A 16,243-nucleotide genomic window follows, 5' to 3' on the forward strand; every position below is an offset into this window, starting at 1 on the left:
TTTTTTTCTGTATCCAATCTTTGTGATTTTTCAAAAAATACTCCATGTTGTCACTAATTTTACCTTAAAAATCATTTAATATGATTAAATGTAATATTTCATATGCCATCATCAATACAGTGCACGGATTTCACATTATTGCTGTAAAAAAAAAGAAGAAAACTGTGATGTTGGTGTGCTCCAGTTCAACATTTATTGAACCCAAAACAAACAGTGCATGGGTAGGCACAAAAGCATTGGTACAAGTTGAAAGAAAAATACATTTCTGTTCCCATAATCTTTTAGAAAATTTTTTAAAAACTATGTTTTGGAAATGAAATCTGTCTATTCTCCTGCATGGCTCCAGACCTCTTCAGACATTCATTCAAGATATATTACCAGCTTTAAGAAAGAGACAGCACACAGGAGGGAATGACATATTTGAATAATCCTTTAAGCCAGACAAAAGTGTTGTCCCAACACTTCTTCTCTTCGTTCTAGTAAATGTGTAGCTGTTTCAAACTCCAGTGGGAAACTCTTGCTTTCAGTCGGCTTCAGGTCTCGCTCCATCAACTGAAAACAAAAAAATTAGGCACATTCCTGATCAGGCCAGAGACATTTGTGGGACATGTGACAAATTAATTCTAATTCATACAAAAAATGCATTTCTTTAATACTAACCAATTTAATTACTGCTTTATGAAATTATCAAGAGTGGTGTATTCTTTCTCTAGCCTGGACTGAAAACCTAAAGCAAATCATAGAGCTGAAATGAAATGTTGGGCAAGAAAATGCTTCATTACCTCATAGGAGGTTATCTCCAGCAACTCACTGATGTCATCTTCTTGTTCTGACAGAGGTTTGTTGATCAACATTGCAGCTTTAGCCACATCTGGATGATAATGCTTCTGCAGTGTCTGTAAAATGGGAAACAAGTGACTGTCGAATGTCCCATCCGGTACCATTACAGGACTCTATCACGGTTAGACAATTTTTCAGTAGCATTAAATAACAAAGGCTGCAAGACAACACAGTTTCTTCCACTGTTGTCTTTTCTAGGTTTAAATCCAGGGATGTTTCTATGAACATAGTGATAAAAAGAGATAGGGAAGGGATCGCTGGTTGTTATACATAATGTAGATTATATTTCCCATACATTTCCAAAAAAGATTACTTTTCATAACTTACTAGGCTATCTGGAATGTACTTTGTACTTCCTGAAATTTTCAAAGAATTCACTGGTTAGTGTTCTTTAACCTATTGTCCTGAGACCTGTTACATAATTTCCTGGAATAAGGAAGTTGCTTTTCAGAACTTTCATGCAACTTACCTGAAAATGATTACTTTTCCAGATCTGTTTTACTATGTAGTACTAAAATTTTTCTAAATCTTTTAGAACTAAAAATAAAATTTATGACAAGTCAGTCAATCGTCCATGTAAAAAACAAGCTTGTTTTTTTCTGTCAAAGCCATTCCAGCATCACATCCTGATGTTTGAAGTCTGGTTTTAATGGACCCAGATGCACACTATTACACCAGTTAACATGTCCATATGCAACTGTTGCACTCTTCTTCTACAGCATTTGGAGCTTGTATGTGTCACCAGACTAATTTATGAATGCTGTTTTAAATGACAGTCTGTTTTTTAACAGTTTTAAATACTATTCATTTTATTTAAGTAGTTCTAAGTTGTGATGAAAAAGATTTAATAACAGCTGATGATTTTAAGTCCTGACATAGTGTTTATAAACTGAGTTTCTAGCACTACGAAAAATGAAAAAGAATTTATAACATGATTGATGACACTGAAAAGTGACGGGATGAGAAAAGAGAGTCAGTTTGAACAATTACACTGTTTGTTTTTTCCTTTAGTGTGAAAATATTTTTCAATTTCTCTGATTGCTTAAAGCTGCAAAACATTCGGTGCTTCAATGATGCAAACAATGCAACCATTTGCCACAGTTTGTTGCGAAAACGTACCTTAATTTCCCATAAGCTGCTCTCTAAGGCATGAGAAAGAGCTGGATCCACTTCTTTCATCACATACGGATCTTCAAGAAGCTCTGTCAATGTGAACAGGAATGACTATAATTAATAATTCAACCTTTGCTATGTTTAAGAAGCATTGTGCACAATAAAGAAAATTCTTACATATCGCTTTTAACAGTAATAATTTAAAGTTAAGAGCAGACCCAAGCAGCCATAAAGACAAATTGACTCACCATCTTCTGAGCTGGGCTTGTGAATCAGAACTCTGCAGGATGGATGGCGCCGAATTAGGTTATTGATGAAAGGCAGCACTATGAGAAGAGCTGTGGGCGGAGCTGTGAGGGCCAGGCGAGCCAGGCGTTTGGCAAACGCAGCCACCAGGTAGACTGGCAGGTGACTGGAGACAAGCACAAACATTGGATACACTTAATAAAGTGTGAACTTTACATGTCGTATTTTGTATGGGCAGAAATACACAAATACAAAGCAGCAAAGGGGGGACGGTCTTACCTGGAGCTAAGGAAAAGATTAGCCAGGTGGAAGAAGCGCGCCCTGTACTTCACATGGAAAACAGAAGGCTCGAGAAGATTATACAACTTTTGATAGAAATCAGGATAATCTCTGTAAACAAAACAAGAAAATCAAATGAAATAGTTTACATTTTAATGTATCACTTAAAGATGAACTCAATTATCTTTTCTTTGCTATTTCTGCTACTACTAAATAAAAGAAACACATTTGTTTTTATATGATACTCACAGATTGTGTTGATGGATGAGGACAAATAAGCCATTTAGGGCCAGCAGACTGATTGCCCCACCTATTAGAACAGAACCACAATATATTTATGTTTTTCACTTACTCATTTTTATACAACTTTTCTATGGATGCAACCATTAATGTTGTAATTTAAAAAGCTGTTCCAAACTTCAAATCTTAAATCAATCAATAATACATTTATAAATGTATGTTTGAGACATTAAACACATGTTTAAAAGTTTTAGATAACTCTGTATTTGTTAAAATAAGGAACCATCTCATCTATTTAACATAGTTTTAGTTTATTAAACAAACCAAAAACAAGAATCTGCTGCAGAACATCTACCATTACTTTGTTATAAACTTACCAACATCATAGGCAGCTGTTAAGAAGTCAATCATCAGTGTGGGCTTGCTCATGTGAGGCAAGATGGAGTCATGAAGGATCACTAAAACCTTTTTATACATGCTGTTGGGCAGCTATAACAGAAAGAGAGATTTGATAACACAGTGAGATGAAGGAAGTAATCAACAAGATCAAAATGTTAAATGTGTTCTCTAAAGATTTACCTTATACTTAAGAAAGCCCAGCCACATTCTCTCAAAGGCACGTTTGTGATCCTGAAGGGGAAACATAGAATCACTCTGCTAAGTCAATACAAATTTAAGTCAAGAGGAGATAAGAGTTTAAATATTTCACTTACATGCAGCTTTGCAGCCTTCCAATCCTCATGCTTGGCTGGAAAAATCATTTCAGGTTAGTGATATCTAAAAGAGGCTCAAATAACATTTTGTTTTCTAATAAATAGAGAATGGTTAGTAAAAACAATTCAAACAGACCAGCTGTTCACTGCCAACTCTAACTACAATAGCACTTACCTTCCTGTTTGACCATAAAGTTGGTAAGCTCAGAGTCCTGGCTCGGCATGTTGATGTTCAACATGAGAGTGAACACGTTGGACTGATATACAGGCAAGATAGCCTAAGAAGAAAAAGCAAATTCAATTAAGGTAAATCACAGTAAAAAAAAATGTCAATAATGAAAGATGCAACTTGAAGTGTATATTGTTTCCCACCCCTTTGCTTTTGTCCATGACTGTGGCCACGTTTTCACGGATGGAGCTCATCACATAGTAACGAACGTCTTCCATCTCAAGAAACTCCTGGAACCTGGAGATCAGCAGGGAGTTGTCCGAGCTCTGAGACAGAATGTTGTGCACCACGGCCTGTCAGCAAAACGAATCCAAAATGTCAAACGTTTCCCACACTCATAATGATTTTGAACATTTTATGATAAGATGGGAATTAATTGACATTTGCAAAGGAAAGTGTGACATATTAATTAGTAATAACAAAACTGAAAAACTCTTACTTGGATCAGTTCTCTTGGGAAGCTGAAGTGCTCACTCCAGTCCAGGTCTTCCAGAGGATGCAGTCCTTGTCCAGCAGCAAATTTCATCAGGCAGCATAGTGCACTTTCCTATATTCAGACATAAGATATGCTTCATGCTTAGATTGCGCTGGAAAAGTACTTGCTCCCTTGTAAATTTAATCAGTTTTTTGCTCCTTCTAACATTTTAATATTTTCTTTAATCAAAAACAAAATTATGACAGCCTAAAATAGCCAACGTAAGTCATATTCTGTGGTAGGCAGAAGGTGTATGTTATGTTACATCGAATGTAAATCTAATATATCAAACAAAGACCATCATCACTCCTAATGGGATTTCTGCTTTTATAAAACATAAAAAGCCATTTAAATTTCCTAAATTAAAAAGTTATCTCACCTTAACTTCATATGTTTCATGGTTGAGATGCTCAAGCAGTATCTCCACACAGTTGTTGTAACGATGACGCATAAAACTTGTACTTGTCCTCTGGGCTGTGCTCACCTGAAGTAGAATACAATAAAAAAGAAATGACACAACTTCAAGGCCCTGTAACCCGAAGCTCGTTGTTTAGAACAGAAATATTGCAGAGTTTACAATATTTATTGTGAAGACTAAGCCCAAATGAAGATGCAAAACTAATCAAATGTAAAATTTGTTTAGTCATATCTAATCAACACACACATAAGAGTTCACTCTTAGCATTTTCTTATTATTTTTACAATATAAAGAATTTTGCTTTATTCTAAACTTTATTTCTTAAAAATGTGAATAATCACATTAGTTTATCAAATAAAACTGCACTATTGCAGTTTTGTATTAAATAAAATACAACCACCTTTGCCTATTATGTACCAAGTCAAATTATCTCTCCCAAGCAGAAAACACACTCAACACCTCTTTCAATTCCTAATAAATAAATATAAAATATACATCTTCTTCATTACTTTCTCTTCCGCTGGGGTACAGTGGCCTATCTTTATCACTATTCAAAATAATAAATCTCAGAGAACAAGTCATTCAAGTATGATCAATCCTTATAAAGGAGCAACAGTTAGAAAGTTTGAAACTATTGGAACACTGGCAAACAATTCAATGCCTTTTGTATCATATCATCACAAAGCATTTCTCAAGCACTACTCTGGCTTTATTGGAATAGTTTGCGGGTCACCTGAGATTTAACTTTTCAGCTATAAACACTGCAGTTGCGTCTGCCACATGAAAGATGCATGGTGGGGAATCTGTAATGCTATGGGCCTGTTCCATTCAGGGGAACAAAGAAAAGAAGAGGGAAAAAACACAGACAGTTTCCCAGATGGTCTTCAGAGTGTTTCATAAACTCAATCCACATGTTTCCAGAAGATTATGATCATTTCATAACATTACAACGATTTATTTCATATCTTGGGGGCAACAGCTTCCATCATCTCAACTGTTTAATTGAAAACTGTAGATCATATAACTTACCCTTTATCGCCTCATCCTCACCAGGGAGCTTTCCAATATATAGATCCTTTCGCCCCAAAAATGTACAGAACAGCTTGCAGCAGGCATCAACAGCGGAGGTAATGTCTTTCTCTTTTTCTGACTGGGTACATTTAGGAAGCAAACGTGGACAAGCATACAGGCATTAGCTCCACGAAACGTGTATACGGTATATGTTAATGTGTGCTGGGTGTTTAGATATTTTCTCACCTGAAGAAACTCCAGAATGTCAAAAACATCGTTTGCATGTTTTCTACTATTAAGTATACGTTCAACGACACCTTCCAAGTCAATTTTGATCTTTTTAACGTTTGCTTTAGAACTCACGTTGCGTTTTTTGGCCGGCGCCATGTTTGTTGACGGTGTGGTGCGTTCGCGTGTCCGCTGGAGAATAGGACAAAGGGCTTACACAAAAAAAACAGACGTGAATCGCAGTTTGCATCGCGAGTACTCGTCGTGACCTCAATCTAAATCGGGAATGTGAGTGAAATTCCTCGTTATTTTCGGATATTATCAAACCACGTTAGCTAAATTTGTGGCAATAAATACTTTTTACAATTATAGGTGACCATTTCAACGACAAACTTACTTTGTAAACATGATCTGGAAATCTTCTTTTAGTAACTCTTACTTCGCTGAATTAAAACCTGTCAACTGATGATCAGTAGATGGCGCTCTCTAAAAGAACCACCCAAAGATAAAATTAGAAGATATCTGCTTCAAGTTTTAATTCCATACAATATATATATATATATATATATATATATATATATATATATATATATATATATATATATATATATATATATATAATATATATAAATGGTGAAATGATTGACTCAAAGGATTAAATTACCTTATTTTCTTTTACTATTAAAAATACAAGACAGACAGCCAGAAATGTTGGAAATAACCCAAAAATAAAAGGTTTTTGATTTAGGGTAAAATTCATAAATTGAATCTAATCAGAATTAAGACTTTAGAATGAGAACAGCACTCATTCTGTGTTTACCCAAGCAACTCATGTCGTAACATGACATTAATTATTTGGGTAAACACAGAATGAGTTCCGTTAATTAAGCATATATACATTAATTTAAATGAAACCACCACTAAGAATTAAAAAGATAGCATTAGATAATTGAGAATGATTTTATTATGCCAGTTGTTAAACATAATTGTTCTTAATATTTAAAACAAAAAACAGAAATAATACCAAAAATTCAAAATTAAAAGGCCTCTCTTCAGACGGTCTAATCGGAGTCGTTCCCTTCATCTGCATTCTCCTGTAAAGAAGAATGGGACAAACACTTAGCTACAATATAACAATGTATTTTCCCCCCAATGCTATACATCTAATTATCAATTTAATAATGCTGATGCACCTGTTTTTGGTCCTTATTGTCTTGTGTTCCAGTAACTGTTGCTTCAAAGTCATGGATGGGAAGAGTGGCCATCCAGCTGATCATGGACCCCTCCTCACATTCAGTCTCGACAATGGTAGGATATATGTGAGCCTCTTTGAAGGCCTTGATCGCCTCCTCCTCGCGATCCCACTCTAGCCGCTCATGCAGACCGTCCCCTCCAAAGCGCTTGTTGTACCGATCAAAGTGAACCCTCTCGAGTACCAGCCCGAGTCCCGGCGCTTTTGGGACGTCCACCTTTTCCTGACCCCAGCTACGCTCCATCACCTCCTCCTTGGCATAGCCTTTGATCACTGCGATCACCAGGCCGATCATCTTGCGAATCTGGTGCATCATAAAGCTCTGGCCTCGCACAGTGATCACAGCAAACTCATGGTTGTTGCAGACAAAAGGCTCTCCACAGGACATCTCTGTGATGTAGCGGCGGGCGCTGGGATCACTTGGAGCCTTCTGGGAAGTGAAGTTGTGGAAGTTATGGGTGCCTTTGTAAAGGGCAAAAAGTTGGTTCACCTTCTGAAGAGTCTCTGCTTCTAGACGAAATGCTGCTATGTTCTCAGTGTCATAGTGTTTAGGAGAAAAGGCTACAGTTGGGAGCATGTAGGCATACGTACGGGCATCACAGTTATTTTTGGAATTAAATCCCTGGGTCACTCGCTTGAGCCCTGGTACAGCAAAAAAATAAATACATCAGAAGCACATTCATGGATTCACATCAAAGGTATTAGAGTTGAATCAAGTTTTTATAAACATCTGATTGTCAATGCAGATTTTAGCAAGTTAATGACTATAAATAACAGTATTTGCATTTTCTTTTTCATTTTACAGCATATATTGTAGCACTTTGCATGACAGCCCTCATTTGAGCAATGCAAAAGGACAGCGTTTGGGTTGAAAAGCTCGCAATCCGTTAAGTGATGCAGATACAAAAGAGTGATGAAATAAATGAATGATCTGAATCTTCAATAACAACTACAGTAACAACTTGGATAAGGACTAATGTGACCTGTTAGTTCTTGACAGGGAAAACAAACTGAAAGTCAAAAAGTCTTGTTCACCAGCAAATTTTCCAGTCCCTCTTATTTCTAATACAACGGTCTTACCAAGCACCCTGATCTGTGGTGGTAAATTCTCATTGATTTTTTCTATTATGTCCTCAATTAAACGGAGCTTCAGTGACACCACTTGACCAGCAGCAGAAACACCCTAAAGAAAGACGAAAAAAACTTAACAGTGTATCTGTTAAAAAAAAAACTTTACTAAATTTACAACATCCTACAAAATAGCATCAAATAGGAGCAAAACAACACACATTGCTTTAGTACTTAACTTTTATTAGCAACAATATTGTAAATGAAGACAAATCAGTTTTTTTGCAGATTTTTCTCCCCCCCATTAGTCTTGCAATGCATATTTGAGGTGAATGAACACATACCTTATCTGTTCTGGCACATCTTTGGAAGGACATCTTCCTCATGTCATCACCGTGATTTCCAGGAATGCAACCAGATTTAACTAGAGCAGTGACCAGGTCATCTTCAATGGTTCTAAACTGGGAGTTTCCAGGATTTCTCTAAAAGAAAAAAGCAAGTGGACAGATGAGATAATTAATAAAAGTTAAAATAACATAAAAAGTTAAGAGTAATAAATAAGTGTCAGGTAGTGAGGTTTTATTATTATTATTATCAGATATTTTTAAGTGTGGTTCGACTCATCCACTTCTTATGAAGTTCAAGGTTTTTGCAACATTTCTACATAAAGTAAAGGAAAATACCTGCATCCCATAGTATCCCTTTCCAGAGTATGCCAAAAGAAGGACCACTTTCTTCTTTGGGTACCTCTTGTCATCTTCATTGTGCTCCCCTTCTGCTTTTGTTCTCTTAGTGGCTCTCTCAGCTGAGTCCTCATTCACCTCATTTTCCCTTTTTAACAGCTTGGCTGTCTCTTGATCTCTGGCTTCTTCACTCATTGCACAAGAACTTTAAACCTGTAAATATAGAACTATACATTTGTGAAACCAGGAAACGAGACTACACCAGAAATAATAAATATGTAGATTTTTTTTCTTGACCTACCGTTTTTTCTCTAACAGTCTGTAGTTAAATAAGGCACTTAACAGTGGTCGGGATTTAAACATGTCAAGCTAAAAAACTCAGTGGTTCCTGCAGCAGCGTCGGCATGGAACCTGCTCCATCAGCTGAGAAATCATCGCAGGATGCGTTCATTAAACAGCCGGTAATTGCAAACTCTTCGTAAACTTCGACGAATAGAGTAAACGTGCCAAAAAACGTAAATGTCCCGTATAAAATTCTGTATGTAAAAAATCAGAGATGATCTCCTCAGTCACACATGGTGCTGCTAACTTTGACCTTACAAATATCGCGAGATTCCGTGTTTTCCACGGTAAGAGGAAACACGTGATCTCCAAAGAAGGCGGAAATAGGTTGGCTCTACCTCCGCATGGAGAATTGAGCTCCACGACAAGGTTAGTTCTATTTCAGCATGTGGGCTCCTGTTTGTATATTAAGATTACATGGAGAGAAACCAACTGTGTTGCAGGGTTTTCCCCCATATTATATCACCATAGCTGTTTATTGAAATTAAAAAGTAGTGTTAGCAATTTAGCATGAAACTTTACTTTATTTATTTATTTTTTTTAATTAAGCAATTGCATCCATGCATCAGATATACCGTGCTGTGTTTAGCCACTCTGTGACAGCTGTTCCAGGACTGCTCCCCACTGTTCATAGCTTATTGCAGTCGAATGTTCTGGTTTTAATTTTAGAGTTAATACTTTAGTACTGGAAAAAATCACCTAAAGCTCTAACCTTAATTTTCTAAATTTTTGGAAAGTCATAAATGCATAAAAGAATGTCCACACTAGTTGTTAAGGAACGTGCTATTACGTCCTTAATTTGTCCAGATTTCTTTATTAGACAAAACTAAAAACCCCATAATGTGGGTAAGCAATAAGCCCTGACTAAAGACATTTATTGCAAAACACTTAAAATTCCCCAAAAAGCTTCCAAAAAAGTTTGTTTAATATATCTTAAAGGAATTAAAATTTACACGTTCTTGCTCTTTCACTATGGGAAAGCGCTTGAACAGCTTGAAAACCAGGATTTCAGTATTGGCCTATGTACTTGTAAAATACATTAAAGATTAGTTATTCAATTGAGTATATTTTACTTATATTTGCTTATGCCATAAAGATCTTGGAAAACATTAGAAAGTCTTAAATATAAGTCTGTAGCGCACAATATTTTTTATTATCAATATAATTGAGGTTTAACCATCAATGTGGTAACCTGCTGGTAACATACCAAAGAATCCCCCAGGGGGGTTTTTTGTTTTGTTTTTTTGTGTCCGTGTAAAATATTTTAATTCATGCTTAACTAGATTAAATATTTCCTTCTTTTGTACACAAAATTGAAAGCCACTTAAATCACCTACCTTTTATAATTGCTTTGTTCCCAGCCATTGACATTTATCTGGAACTGTAGGAATTCCATTTTGTGTCCATGTTCTTATGTACCTCATATTATTTTTCTGAAGCTGCTCTACATCTCATTCAGTGACATGTTAGGAGTTGTTAATGAATGGAGTGAACTTTCACTTTAACATCCAATCTAAGTTAAAGAAATGATCAAATTCTGTGTTTTTTTAACATTTTATGCATGGCTGGGGAATATAACATCAAAATAATGCGGATTTATCGCAACTGATTTCACCATTGCAACATTTAGTAAAATTATCACAATTGCTTTACCTTCTATGATTGCAACCCTGTTTTGAAGTTAAATTTAAATACCTTTTGGATGTTTAAGGGCTATCCTTGCTATCTTGATCTAATATACAAAACAATAGACTTGATAGAGGGTGTACTTTCTTGTTAATGCAACTGTATATCAGCTTAGTCCAAAAATGAGTTTGAATGAAACTGTAAAAGTAGTTAAAATCTTAACTGCTGTTTCTCTGCACTAATTCCTGTTTCAGATGCATCTCAGTCTTTGATCTTAACTCAAAAATTGCATTGGAAGAATGCAAAAACATGCTGCAAATAAACTGTTCCACTGCCTGTTTGTCCCAACTTCGAGCCACAGTGAAGGAAAAGATTGAGAAACACATGAACCACCACATTAGTCATGGTTTACCTTACAAAGGTACGTTGGTATTATATGTATGTGCCTGAATGTCAAGTGCCTTGTGTAAGTGTTCGTGGGCCATTTTAACATTTTGTCATGTCACAACTTCAGTGTATTGTCCAAGTAATAAACTTGTAATGTGATCTTATCTTGTCTCCAATGGTTACCTGCCTTGGTGGTGTGTTTACCTTAAACTCTGGTGAAGACATAGATAATGCTGTTCCTGTCTTATTCATCTTATTTTATATTATCTAATTTTGTTTGCCTTTTGGATATAGTTGTATTAGAAATTACTTGTCAAATAAATAGCTGTGACTACTTAATAGTAACACACACTAAGCACACTCTCATTATTCACCCTAAAAGGCTTGATATTTTTCATGCTTTTATATTTTACATATTATGGTGATTGTTTTTATCCAGACGGAGTAGGATTGGCGGACGCCCAGGTGCTTTGTGCAGAGGTTACTAATGTTATCCAGGGTCAATCTACAGACTTCCTAACATCATGCACCCTTCAGATTAACTCAAAAACAGTGTGTTGCTAGCTTCATGGGATTGGTTTCCATGCCCATGAAGCTGCATACTACTCTTGGATGACCAAAGGCAAAGCAAAATATATAAGGCTGAGGTGTAAAGCATGCAAACACTACATTGAAGAGCAGTTGATGTCAGTAAAATTAATTTGTGTGACATATGAATTATTAAATGACCCAATACTTTGGCAATATGATGCATTTATAATATTATTTCTTATACTTTTTTTTCTTCTGCAGGCAAAATTTTACTCCGATGCAGCCTTCATTGTAGGCCAGAGGGACATTTCCACTGCCCCATCTGTTCTAGAACAGTCATGCGCCGGTTGGATATGAAGAGGCATTTACTGTTATGTGAGGGATTTATGAGAAAAGATCCAAACCCAGAGCCATGTCTGCCACCCACCTCACCCCCTAAGGACCATTTAAGCTACTTTCTTCACCATCTGTGAAACCTCTCCTGCAAGTCATCCCCCCATCCAAGAAGCACTCCTGCAAGATTCGCCATCTTCTGTGGAGCCTCTCCTGCCTGATGCTGCACCCACTGTGAAGCCTTTTCTGCCAGACACTGCACCTGGTCCAGTTTCTGATCCGCAACCCTCTACATCTTCGAACGAACATTCCTATTCTCAAGCCTCTGGGTCTGATGTAACCATGGCTTATGGAAATGCAGTGAAATGCCCTCACTGTAATAATAATATTTACTTGCTTATGTTTAACAAACCTCCCACTTTTAACATAAATAACTGAGAAATAACAAAGAAATTGTACATATAGGTTTTACTGTTATGCCATGGGTTGGTCTGTAATTAGGATTCTGAGACAAAACAGATTTATCTTTGAATGAATGATAAGCAGATGACCAGTAATCATCCACTGAGAGGCAAGGTCTTTAAATCAGGGTATTCTTTGACCCAACATACATTAATCATTGGAATCGTTAGTTGTCTTGTTACTTGTTTGGTTTGTACATAAAGGGTAAAACATTTTACATATTTCTTGAATTGTTTTCAAGTTCAGCTGCAACCTGGACTATATGTACAAATAAAACCTAAAAACATCACTATCAATGTTTCTACATGTCTTCAATAAAAACTAAAAAGCTTAGAATAGTTAAGAATCCAATAATCTGTTATTTTGGAAATGATGAAAAGGAATCATTAGTACATTATATTTAAAACAAACAAAAAAAACTTGTACAGATATTTTTCAGTAACATGTTGACAGTTACTGAAACTATCAACAACCACTTGAGGGCAGTAATATCTCGTTAGTTGAAATTCCTTCAATGTCATTGAAAGATCTATTTTTTTGCATGCATATCAAATTGTCCTTGAAAAGGTATAATTGTTTTTAGGAAATTATCTGAGGGTCACATGTTCTCATCTCATAAAATTCAGATTTATTCGAATTTATATATATATATATATTAAGTTTTATCTTAGAAGATTACTGGTAAACACAATTTGTTTATTTAACTTGTTTGAAACATGCTTCTTATTTCATAAAAACAATGTTTTTTATCAGCACTTTTTCTCTTTTAGCTATTTAGGGCAGATTGATAAAATAGCAATATGCCTGAAAATTACATTCTTACTTTCATCAGCTAGTTTTTCAAGTTGGTCTGTGAAGGCCTGAAAAAACTAAGTCTTTATTGCGTTTGACCACTTGAGGGCAGTAATATCTCGTCAGTTTGAAATTCCTTCAATGTCATTGAAAGATGTATTTTGTTTCTTGCATATCAAATTGTCCTTGAAAAGGTCATATGATTGTTTTTAGGAAAGAAAATGGTGCACCAAAATTTATTCAGCTTACCGAACGCAAGTGACAAAAGGCCAAACAGCACATCATAACATACACAATATTGTGTGTGTTATGGTATCCACACATTTTATTGTGCTGTGACTCATGTCACTGTCACACTTTGGTATCAATTTGAGTCAGATTTAGTTGCCAAGAAAAATAAGCACTTGCCTTCCTGGGAAGTCTCTCTCAAGGTCACCTTAACAAACATGTTTCTGGAGGTAAAGTCAAAGTATTTTATGTAAACTATCTCAATGTGGGATGCTATCAGTTAAATTACATTTTCCCTACTACCTTATAAGGTGCCAGTGTTGTCAGCTGGAATCACAAACATGGTAGGGTGAAAACAGGATGTGATGTGGAACAACTAGTGAGAACCACTTTATGTGATGTTGAGAATTCACCTGTTTAGCAATACATTTTCCAGGTTCTGTCATCCAGCTTACTAAGGATTACTAAGTATCATGTCTTGCATATCTTCCCAATATAATCTGCACAACTTTATAAAGTTAATGTTCGGAAGAAATGAATGCATACAAAGAAGAGAATGGAAATATGTAACTATCATTCTTGTGGTTCTTGTCTTGCAGCCCAGGTGGAACCACTCTGATAAACTGACACATCACACTGCATGAAAAATTACCGAGAAGTAATTTGACGTGTCAACAGGAATTTCGGAAGAATTCTTTGTAACACTAATAATAGTCATGATTAAAACTAATTACGCCTGGAGGAGTGGCGGTTCCTGAATGACTGGTTCCAGGTTGAGTGCCTTTTCCACCATCCCATCCCCAACTACTGAACAGTTTCTGAAAATGTAATTTCTTCAGATTTCTCTGATGGTTGTTGCTAAAGGCAGCACCCAAATGCTGTAGCTTTGGGTCTTCAAATCCAGCCATCAAGTCCTGCAGCTTTTAGATGTGTCTCTGCTTCAACACACCTGAGTGAAATAATTAAGTAATTTGAAGGACTTTGTAGAGCTTATCTGTATACTCATGAGGTAATTTCCCTACTACCTTATAAGGTGCCAGTGTTGTCAGCTGGAATCACAAACATGGTAGGGTGAAAACAGGATGTGATGTGGAACAACTAGTGAGAACCACTTTATGTGATGTTGAGAATTAAGTACTTTTATTTACAGAAAGTAAAAGTCGATTAGTTCTTTACAACCAAGATATGTAGTCTTTGACCAACATGTTGAGCCTTACGTGGGCTACATCAGCAAGGGACCATGACAGATGTCATTAAAAGAACAATTCACCAAAGTATTACAATAACAGATTGGAAAGACTTTAATAGGTTCAAGGAATTTCAACTACAACAGTCAGATAGCAGTGTCAGTTTTTGACAGACTTAAATTAAAGAGGTCAAATTCAGAGTCTGAAAACATCAACAAATCTGCCCAATATATGATTGTATGTAAAATGTTACCCGATTGTAGCAAAAATTGGGATGAACAGCTTTTTAAAGCTTTTACATAATGGATCAGCTCACATATTACGCCGTCTGTAGAAGGAAAGAACAATATTTTTTGTTCTTTTATTTATTGTTGATTATTTGAGGATTAAAAACAATAATATTCATTTACAATATTCATTTGGCTTTATTTATTTACTTAGTTTTTTTTTTTTTTTATCAAAATTTTTAACTTATGTAAAATTCTCAAGCATAAAAACTCATTGACTCAACTCCCAAAGTCATTTCAGGCACAAGAGATGTCGAACAGTTATTTCGACATCCCACTGCACGTTTTTTTGTTGTTGTTTTTTTTGTCAAAAAGTGCAGTGAAAACCTTGCTAAACTGTAATGGTAAATAAGCTCTATGAATCATTGGCTAGACCAGACCCACTCTTCATTCTTTTCCCCTACAGCTGTTCTGTACCCAGGCAGGTTATTGATGAGTTCTGTTATTTACTTATCTGTAAAACTGAGCTGCACAAACTTGTTTTTCCTTGTCAATATGGACAAGTAGCAGTGTCCATATGTCTAAGGGTCGGACAGGAAATTTGTCTTTCAGATAGACAACAGATACTGCGGGCTTAAACTTGAGGCTGACAGCGTTTCTGGAGCTTCTTCTACAAATCTGATGAGAACTGATAAAAAGACTTGTCTCTTTCAGGTTTCCCCAGAGAGTAGATTTATTTAATTTCAAAGACAACTCACAGGACTTATTTGATGGATAAAGGCTTTCTGACACCACAAGATAAAACGTGAACGATAGGAACCATTTTGTTATGTCACTAATTTGAATTTCCAGTTTTAAACAGAGCCCTAAAAAAGTGAGAAGTAGGTAACAAACTTTGCTACCTGATCTTTTTTGTGGGAACTGACTCATTTAATTTAATAAGCCCATTCATGAGTTCATTCAGCAGGTGCATTCATTCAAATGGATTCACAAAGTAATGGTAATTTAATGGAAATCTGCTTGTTGCCTTAATAAAATTTTACACTTGAAGTGGTAAATTTGCAAATCAAATCAGACTTCAGAACTGCAGCTGCCTGTTGGGGCAAGAACTTATTTTATGACATTTGTTCAGATCACCTGTAGAATTGCAATCCAGTTACCAGGAGTGTCATGGTTAAGTAAAAAAAGACAAAACGAAAAAATACAACAACATTTTAGACAGTCATTTTAGGACAATGTTGCTTTGCAGAAACATTTGATAGAAACACAAATACAAGAAAAGCAATCACTATATGTATAAAGCGTATTGTAGGCACAAAATGTGACCGATATC

The 16,243-nt window shown here is 35.8% G+C and overlaps 2 protein-coding genes across 2 annotated transcripts; both read right to left on the reverse strand.

The window, feature by feature from the left end:
• Positions 1-176: 176 nt before the first annotated feature.
• noc4l (nucleolar complex associated 4 homolog) lies at positions 177-5,979 on the reverse strand. The gene is made up of 15 exons (XM_055040293.1): positions 5,811-5,979; positions 5,583-5,703; positions 4,515-4,619; positions 4,100-4,207; positions 3,804-3,953; positions 3,607-3,709; positions 3,432-3,466; positions 3,298-3,348; positions 3,096-3,207; positions 2,728-2,788; positions 2,479-2,589; positions 2,202-2,365; positions 1,960-2,042; positions 783-896; positions 177-552 (listed from the first exon to the last, which is right to left on the reverse strand). The coding sequence occupies exons 3-15, from the start codon at positions 4,584-4,586 to the stop codon at positions 433-435; spliced, it is 1,284 nt and encodes a 427-aa protein (XP_054896268.1). The 5' UTR covers positions 4,587-4,619; positions 5,583-5,703; positions 5,811-5,979; the 3' UTR covers positions 177-432.
• Positions 5,980-6,738: 759 nt separating this feature from the next.
• On the reverse strand, positions 6,739-9,378 carry LOC129366297 (pseudouridylate synthase 1 homolog). The gene is given in 6 exon segments (XM_055040050.1): positions 6,739-6,886; positions 6,986-7,686; positions 8,125-8,227; positions 8,457-8,594; positions 8,796-9,008; positions 9,093-9,378. Coding segments are annotated over 6 exon segments (1,254 nt in total). The 5' UTR covers positions 9,159-9,378; the 3' UTR covers positions 6,739-6,853.
• Between the last annotated feature and the right edge of the window lie 6,865 nt (positions 9,379-16,243).

The sequence above is a fragment of the Poeciliopsis prolifica genome, unplaced genomic scaffold (genome assembly GCF_027474105.1).
Source record: "Poeciliopsis prolifica strain line A6 unplaced genomic scaffold, Auburn_PproV2 SCAFFOLD015, whole genome shotgun sequence".
NCBI classification, from domain to species: Eukaryota; Metazoa; Chordata; class Actinopteri; order Cyprinodontiformes; family Poeciliidae; genus Poeciliopsis; species Poeciliopsis prolifica.